The sequence below is a fragment of the Pistacia vera genome, unplaced genomic scaffold, assembly GCF_008641045.1.
Source record: "Pistacia vera cultivar Batoury unplaced genomic scaffold, PisVer_v2 Contig467, whole genome shotgun sequence".
Classification (NCBI taxonomy): domain Eukaryota; kingdom Viridiplantae; phylum Streptophyta; class Magnoliopsida; order Sapindales; family Anacardiaceae; genus Pistacia; species Pistacia vera.
The window spans coordinates 84,020-93,106 of record NW_022196298.1 but is presented as its reverse complement, the minus strand read 5'-3'; the positions used below and the strand labels follow the sequence as shown (position 1 = coordinate 93,106).

Here is a 9,087-nt window from a genome sequence, read left to right as displayed (position 1 = left end):
GGCGGAATTTAATAAATAGATCTGACCATAGAGGCGGAATTTAACAATAATAAATAGATCCGACCGTAGAGGTAGAATTTAATAATAATGAATAAATCTGATCCTAAAGGCGGAAACAAAAATTAAAGAATACATATAGAATTGAAGTACTTACTTTCAATAGAGGTGCAACGTTATACTTGTTAAGTTCTTCGTACTGATAACGTGTTATAATTTTAAAGGTGCAAGTATAATAGATTAAGAGGCATAGAAATTTAAGAGAGTAGAATTTGAGGGGGTTGTAATACTTCTACACTTTCTCCATTAATTATGTGTTAAAATGAAAGGGAGGGGGGTTGGGGTTTTATAGTAAACACCCCCTCCCCCATTCACCACCTCAAAGTTAAGGCGGTGGATCGCCAATTACAACATTTATTGATAATTAGTTAACAGAGATTTTTAAGAAAATAATAATCATAATTTTGTTTTCAAATTTCTATAATTTGAATTATGATATAAATAACGTTTGATCTTAAGACTTCTTGCACAATATCCCAAGAGATTTTAAAATATTTTATTGTTTAACAATTTGGCCAAATACTAACTCAAGATTGAAAAATGATTGGCATGGAAAAGAATATAACAATAAATGAATAATAGATGTTCAAAATCAAAATCAAAATCAAGGACATTATTTCTAATATTGCCTCAAGGTAGCCGTTGTGTTTGCAGTTTCACACATTTACAACCTCAATGAGAAAAGTAGACAAGAGCGGTACATATGAACAAGAAAGTATTTTTTGGCCAAGAAGCTACTTTTCTCTAAGAAATTGTATAGGACTCATGATCACTCATGTACATGTTACGCTTGAACAACACATTTTGTACAAGAATCCTCAAGGTGTTGTAGGCCAGAAGGCTTCTTAGAGCAACCCGGCTACAACCTTTTATGCTCAGATTCGGAGCCGGAAACTGGGAGTGTAGGAAGCTCTCCCACCATTTCACTTGTTCCTTGAGTCATGTCTCTTGGGAGAGCCATCAAAAACTTTTTAAGAGCATCCCTCATCCAATCGTATCGGCAAAATTTAAATGCTTCATCTACTGAGAGCTATAAATTTACAATAAATATAGGTCACTAAAAATATAAATAGTACAATGACTATTTTTCTACAAATGACTTAAAAAGAAAAAAAAAAATCACTTCTTTAAAAGGCTTATATTAATAGGTATGAATTCAACATTAATATTTACGGCTTTCAGACCGTCACACATGACGGGAGATGGATTTACATAACCGAAAAATCGTGACTTACCCATTTCCTATCATGATTGGCTTGCTCAGGCCATGTCTCAAGCTCTTCAGTGACCTCCAATACAAACATATAACCTCTACATCCTCCTTCATTGCTGCAACTATTTTGCTTGCTCTTGCTTCTGAACTCCCAAACTCCAAGAGGATTTTCCTGTAATAAATTAAAATTAGGATTCATTTGACGAATCGGAAACACAAAAAGGAAAGTTCATGTATAAAAATCTCGAAAACCTAGTCGGAATAGTTCAATGGTTTCTCATCAATGTAAAAAATTTCAGTTAATTCATGTAGCAAGAAAGAACAAAGAAACCTACACCAAGTAATCCTTTGACGCCGGCTTCCTCCAAGGCCTCGCGACACGCAGCTTCGCCAATGGTCTCATCTTTCTCCCATCCACCCTGACAATCAGATGAAGACTAATGTTGATTCATATATTATAACTTATAACCGACTACCACACTATAAACGCCTATTTTGTTCATATCATAAGAAAATGAAAAATGCTAAAACCTTGGGAAACACAAGATCATCGCGATTTGGCGTCGAGATCATTAGCACAAGAACATTATTTTCCATGTCGCAATTTTGATCCTTAGCATTCTTCTGAAACCTATAAGGAATGCACCTATTTTTTTCACAAAAAAATAAACAAAAGCAGCATTGTCAGGAATGAAGAAAAATAAACCAAAATTTCAAAGTTTCAAAGACTCAAAAAGTTTCCAAACTCACCCCTATGAAATTAAAAAAAAAATTAAAAAATTAATTTTTTAATAATCAAAAGTTTGTGTAGATTAAAGGTCGATGAAAATTAGGTGACATGTGAAGTAAATACAAGTGGGTCTAGTTCTCTTTTGATGAAATAATATCCAAGTTGACTTAGAGAAAATAAATCACTTGAATAAATAAGCAGAATATGACATTTCTATTGAAGATTCTATTCCTAAATAAAGTATTTGGATATCTTAATTAGTCAAACTAAAGAAAGCATGTAGATGATATTATCCCATAAAATTTGTTAAACTTGAAACAGTTATGTGAAAGTAATTCAAAAACTAATTACAAGAAATGAAGAGGGAAGACTCATCCATCAAAATTGAGATTAAAAAAAATCTTCATTTTAAGTTAATAATCAGTTAAAAGAACAGAAGCTAGATACAAAATTTGGTTTTATTATTTTAAGCACGCAATATCCAATAAAATTCTGGAAGAAAATGATTGTGAACAAGTAAATTATCCAAAAAAAAAAAATTGCAACACCCAAAACCAAGATCCCTAAGCCATACCATCTAAACCATAGCATAGATTAAGCGAGCGAAAGAGTCTTCATAGAGCAATTGTCACTGCTTATAAACTCGGACCCGGGTGATCTCACAGTTATCAGAATCATATACTATATAGGATATAGAAGGTTATTGGGACTGTATCATACTAGAATACAATAAAAGCTCAGCCTAAAGCGAACAATATCATACTAAAGAAACGATTAATTACAGATCAATTCTTAAAAAATTATAAAAGAGATAAAAAGATTGGAGAAATGAAATACCCAGAAACAAGCCTGAGCTGGTCTTGATATCTTTGTCTGTGTCTCCCAGTTCTTGCAATCAGAGATGACATGATTAATCGACTGTAAACATCACCAAAATGTTAACAAAAAATATTAAACAATTATTAAAAAAAAAAAAAAAACTCTAAAAAGATCTGAAAGTGATTTAATTGCTGATACTTAACCTAGAAAATGAATTGAAATTTGTTGATATTTCATGCAATTAATGCAAGAGCTTGAAACAATAAAGAAGAAGTGGCCTCAGACTGAGTCTTCAAAAAGGAGCAAAGGGGTGAGCAAGTAAATAGCAATGAGATCAGTCAAAAATGGCGACTGGATCAGCAGCTAGAAAAGAATGAACGTTTCAAGAGTGTACGTTAAGATGAGAAAATAATTGTAAGAACTGTACGTGTTTGAAACACAAAAGAAAAGTAATGTTAAAAATGAATGAACGATGTTTCAGAGAAAGAGCTAGCAGAAGAAATTAGGAAGAAGAAAGAGCAAGGAAGGGACTGGATCAACAGCTTCGAGGTTTTAAAATTCCTGAAAATTGAAGAAGAAAGAAGAAGAAGATGATGATAAAGAAAAGCGTCACCTGTTATGGATTTTATAGAGTCACAGCCGTCTGTTGGCCGTGTATTTTAAGCTCATAACTTTTTTTGTCGGTCTTTTCTGACTTATTCTTTAACGCTTCTCAAAGTGACTTGTGAATAGGGGCGACTCAGAAATTAATTTTTCAGAAAACTAACAAAATTTTACAAATAAAAATTTATATGCAAAGTTTGTAGGTGGAGTTTATGAACAAGACCCTTTTTTTTTGCTTTTTTTTTTTTTTTTTTTTTTTTTTAAGTTTGTGACCAGAGAAATTATACTTAGATCCATATGTTTCTATCTTTTAGAGACAATAATTAAAAAAAAAAAAATTGTTTATTGTATTATTATTTGCTAATTATAAAATACACATAAAAATTTTAAACATAAATTTTTATATAAGAAATTTATCTTATTTTTTTTTTTTACATGTAGTTTATGTTTAAAATTTTTAAACATAAACTACACTTAAACTCTCATCAAATAAGATAAATTTCTTATATAAAAATTTATGTTTAAAATTTTTATGTGTAGTTTATGAATACAATGTAGTAAGTATAACAAATTCAGTTGCAATGGATCGAAGGGACATATACCTGTTTTTTTTTTCTTACAAATTATCACAAATGTTATAGGTTTATCAATAATTTTTAATACTCTAATATTTGAAGGCGAAGAACTACCTTTTTCAAGCAATTGATCGTTCTATATTGGAGACAATCATTTGCAAAGACACCTCCAATCAGTAGTGGATCTAGAAATTTCTATTAGAGTGGGCCAAAATCTAAAAATTGTACATATTAGTATTTAAAAAAAAATGAGGGTGGGCCAAAACTAGGCTAGATCCGCCCCTGCCCAAGCAAATTTGGGATTCTATGAAGAAGAAATATCAAGGTTCAGCAAGGGCAAAGAGGCTTCAGATGGTCACTATAACCATTGGAGTATGTGTTAGGGCCAAAAATAGTCCTTGGCCCAAATAGAAAAACGGGCCTGACAATGAAGGCGAAGCTAAGCCCAATCCCGATGTGACCTAATCCGGATTAGGTCCATTTGATACAAGATACACCGACCCAAACCACCTGGGCACGAGCCTCCTAATCCCAGTCCATTCCCTAGGTCCATGGATGAGTCTAGAGCCCACGACCCCCTTACAATATTTTCCTATTCCTGAAAAATCTCCTATTCGAGGTCACCTTCCTGTTCAAAACACTTTCCTACTCAAAGTTACTTTCCTAATCAGGATCACCTTCCTATCTGGACACTAGTAAGATAACTTACCACGGCCCTAATTCTTCCAGGGTTTGCATCAGAGTCACACTAAGACTCCTACTCCCACCAGAATTGGGAGACCGGACAATCGCTATATACACAAAGGCCAGCCCTCTCACAAGGGACACATTACATTACACCTTCACACCCGAAGCCCCTGCTTGAGAGCTTCACATCACTGCCATAGTCACAGTCTCCGACTAGACTTTCGGTATCCTCTCTACTCCCTAGCTCCCACTATACTAGCTTCTTTCAACCTTGCTGACTTGAGCGTCAGAGTGCCTACGACAAACACCACCCTGGTATTTTTCGTTCGCTTCATGCTTGTTTCTCTATGTGTGCAGGTGCAGCGGATCGCTAGTGGCCTTTAACCTCACGGGATCAGACCTCCCTTCCATACAGGTAGATTTTTACGTCTACAGTTTGGCGTCCACCGTGGGGCCTCTAGCAATCATTTGACTCGACGAACCTTGTTACGTAGAGGAACTTTCCATGGTTGACAACTCCAACAACGCTAATCCCGGCCTCGAGGCCAAACTGGAGGCTCTAACCGGCCTCATATAACAGAACTCGGACAAGGTAGCCACACTGGAAGCCGAGAACGATGCAATCTGGACCGAAAACACGTCTATCGGGGCAGAAAACCTGTCTCTTAAGGAGAAGGTGAGTCAATTCTATGATCTAGAGTTTCTGTCTGGCCAAGCACCCCCCAATCGGTTCTGCGCCCCTGTTCCATCCATGTAACCCCTCCACACACCAGAGCACCGACCCTCGGTCTCCGGCAAAAGGCCGCGTCTATTAAACTCATCGGCGATCGACGATTCTATCCTGACACATGGAAATAAGGATACGCCAACAGAACACCATTCAGCCAACCCATCCCAGCCTCAAGATCAAGACCATCCAGTGATAGAAAGCCCGAACCCGCAAGACCAACCCATTCTTACCTTCCCACCTTACCTCCAGTCAACCTTCCCAACACAAACCCCATTCGGCTCGGCTCGGCTCACCCCCACGGGTTGAACGACCAAACCCAACAAACCACAGCACTCGAGTCAATCCATCCTAACGGACCGAGTGACTACCAGACGAATCCACTGACCATTCATGTAGGGCAAAACACTAGAACTGTTACCATGGGAGTCATCCAACCAGAAGGAATGAACGAAGATGCAAGCTACCAAGGTGTGCACGAAGCAATGAATCACCAAATCACACCACGCGGGACAATCCAAAGGAATGTGCTGAAGACAATTGCAAAGGCCAACGCGGTCAAGCGGGATGACCTAGTGGCGTCCCCTTCTCCTATGGAACAGGTACTAGCCAAGAGATTGGCCGATGTGGAAGTAGTGATGAGACATATCCTAGGAATGTCGGTCCCAACCAAGAAGAGCAGGCCCCACTGTTACGTGGATTCACCCTTTGTGGATGAGATCGCCCTAGCCGACATGCCTCAGAAGTTCACCATCCCGAACATGAAACTGTATGATGGCACAACCGACCCGGACGATCACATAGCCTCGTACAAGAAACAGATGTTCACGGTCTCAATACCTCGACCGCTGAGGGAAGCCTGCATGTGCAAAAGTTTCGGTTCGAGCTTATCCGGCCCGGCGCCAAAATTTTGTTAGACCAGTCGTCACGGTCACAAAATTAAACCTAAGTACCGTAGTTAGCAGTAAGCAGGGTCGAATCCACAGAGAGCAAGACTAACAACCTAATGTATATTTGAGTTAACGAAAGAGAAATTGGCAAAATGATTGATTAAAACTAAGGAAACTAATTACTTGCAGGAAATTAAAAGCATTAAATAAATTGCTAACTAAAACACAATATTAAAAGCGTTGTCGCTACGGGTTCGGTTTGACTCAAGACCAACTCTCACAATTCCTCTCCTCGCTCTTCAATTTCCTAATCCTACAAGGCTAGGCAAATCAATAGAAATATCTCCCGGCAATCTAGGCATAATCTATCCTGTCTCCCCGTCGTCTTAGTTACAGATCGATTGGTTAAAGACTATCATTGACTAACCGAAAAATGCTAAACCCTTAAACACCACTAGTTGGTACAACGTTAACAAGTACAACCTATCAACCTGTATCATCCAATCAACTAATTACACAATAAATGCATTCCTAGTAGAGATGACATTAAACGCTACTACAACTTGATTGCAATCAGTACCGAAGCAATTTAAAGTCATAATCAACATTCAATAATCTCAAACCGACATTCAATTATGCGAAAAGTTATATATCAATAAACGTTCTCAATGGACATTATCAATTCAACACGTCGAGTATCAGAATAATATTAAAGTATCGCAAACAAACTGAAACGAAAACAAATATAATCTGAATACAAGAAACTTAACCAAATATCCAACATTCGGGCTCATCCAACTAGTCGAGAGCTGATGAGGAGATCAGTGGAGTCAATCTCGATCTCGCCTACACCGTAACGGACAACCGGGAACTCAGCCGCTCATGGTGGTGATGACGGAGGCTGAAACAGTGGAAACGGAGCTGATCATGGCGAAGAGGAGGTAACCGACAGCGATATGATGCGAAGAAGGGCCGAAAACGACCAACGGACAGCCCGGAATACGAACAGCCGCGGTTCGCCGGAAAACGTTAATTTTCCGGCGGGTCTCCGGAAAACGGTGGCGGAAATGGGATCCGAAGGTACCAATGGAAAGCTCTGGTGATGGGGAGTTCAGATCAGGTCCTGGGGAGGTGAGAAGTCGCCGGAAATGAGCAGGATCTGGCCTGGAAGATGAAGAGTCGCGGCGGCAAAATCACGGATTCCGGCGGTTTTCGCGGCGGCTGAAGCTAGGGAAGTGTAGATCCGGCTGTGGGGAAGGGAGATCTACCCTTGGGGAGCTGGAACGTCGCCGGAAAACGGCGAAATCTCGCCGGGAAGACGAAACGACGCGGTGGTGGGAAGTCGTATCGTCGCGGTGTTGTGTGGCGGCTTGCGGTGGCGGCTTGCGGTGGCTGATGGTGGATCGGTGCTTGGGAAGATGAAACGTCGCCGGAGGGAGACGAAGGGTCGCCGGAAAACGGCGTGAACAGCCCCCCTCTCTGGACGCGATCTGCATTTTCGTTTTATAGAAGAATGTGTAAAATATCAGTTTAGTCCCTGCACAATTGAAAAGTGACAAAATCAGCCCCTTAAAACATGACATTTTACCCCCTGAATAGCATAAATGAGACAAAATCACCCTTAATCCATAAACCACAACCTAATATCAACTCATATACTTTCCAAAATCATTCCAAACACGTTAAATTCATAAGAAAAATATTAGGAAGCGATTTTCGTGAATAAATTCATAAATTCTTTAATTATCTCAATATACTTCAATTTAATCACACATGGGGTATTTTTATCACCAAAATAGAGTCACTTTCATGACTCTAATAGCCCGGCACTCCAATGGTACACGAATCTCCCGAACGGATATCGACTCATTCGCCCAACTCACCGACACCTTTGTGGAACAGTTAGCCAGCAGCAAGAAACTCGAGAAGTTGTCAGCCAACCTATACAGAGTGCACCAAAGAAGGGGCGAGCCACTGAGAGAGTATGTCAGCAGGTTCAACAAAGAGAAGATCTCCATCCCTGCATGTAATCCTGAGACAGTCGTGGATGCCTTCAGGAAGGGTCTCCTTTCGGATGGAGAACTATACAAAGAGCTTACAAAGTTGGGTTGCACCACAATGGAAGATGCCCTAGCCCGTGCAGTGATCCAGATAAGATGGGAGGAGGATGGGATAAACCGGACAGTTCACTCCAGATACGATTCAAGGCAGAATGATAGGAAGCCAGAGCACAAGCCAGCAGAGCACCACTACCAACCCCCAGCACGTAATTTGAGCAAAGTGAGGAAACCATACGATCGCCAGCCAACGAGAACTGAGAGCAGACAGTTCGGATCGAACCGGTACAAAATACCTTAATATAGCCTCAATGTCGAACCAACCCAAGTCTCGCGATTATGAAGGGAATAAGATCCGCTATTAAGTGGCTAGGCAACCTCAATCCATCGTGAAACCAGTTTTCATAGACGCTAACCCAACCTGGTGCCTCCCAGACAACCCGTTCGTACGACCGTGGCATCCGAATATCAACCGAACTCAGAATATGGTACAAAGTTCAGATGTGCCACACGTCGCTTTCCTTGAGCACGGGCGGATAATCCCTAGTCAAGATCCCGCTGCCCTATTGACTCGGCTCTTCCTCAGAGCTGCTATTGGAAGAAGACGGACTACCAGCTCCTTCGGAGTCTTCCCCACTTCTCCCATGCCTACCCGAACCACTCGGGCCGGGACTACTCGTACCCGAGGCAGCTACACTAACTCTAGTTGGTACCCCAATCGGAATACCC

The 9,087-nt window shown here is 40.0% G+C and overlaps 1 protein-coding gene across 2 annotated transcripts; it reads right to left on the bottom strand.

Annotated features, from left to right (window-relative positions):
* Positions 1-916: 916 nt before the first annotated feature.
* LOC116145781 (nudix hydrolase 13, mitochondrial-like) lies at positions 917-3,553 on the bottom strand. 2 transcript variants are annotated; one of them, XM_031431225.1, is made up of 6 exons: positions 3,433-3,553; positions 2,838-2,918; positions 1,802-1,916; positions 1,606-1,689; positions 1,293-1,442; positions 917-1,087 (listed from the first exon to the last, which is right to left on the bottom strand). In XM_031431225.1, the coding sequence occupies exons 2-6, from the start codon at positions 2,906-2,908 to the stop codon at positions 917-919; spliced, it is 591 nt and encodes a 196-aa protein (XP_031287085.1). In that variant the 5' UTR covers positions 2,909-2,918; positions 3,433-3,553. The 2 variants fall into 2 exon arrangements, with proteins under 2 accessions (XP_031287085.1, XP_031287084.1); XM_031431224.1 differs by lacking the exon at positions 3,433-3,553 and adding an exon at positions 3,023-3,425.
* Between the last annotated feature and the right edge of the window lie 5,534 nt (positions 3,554-9,087).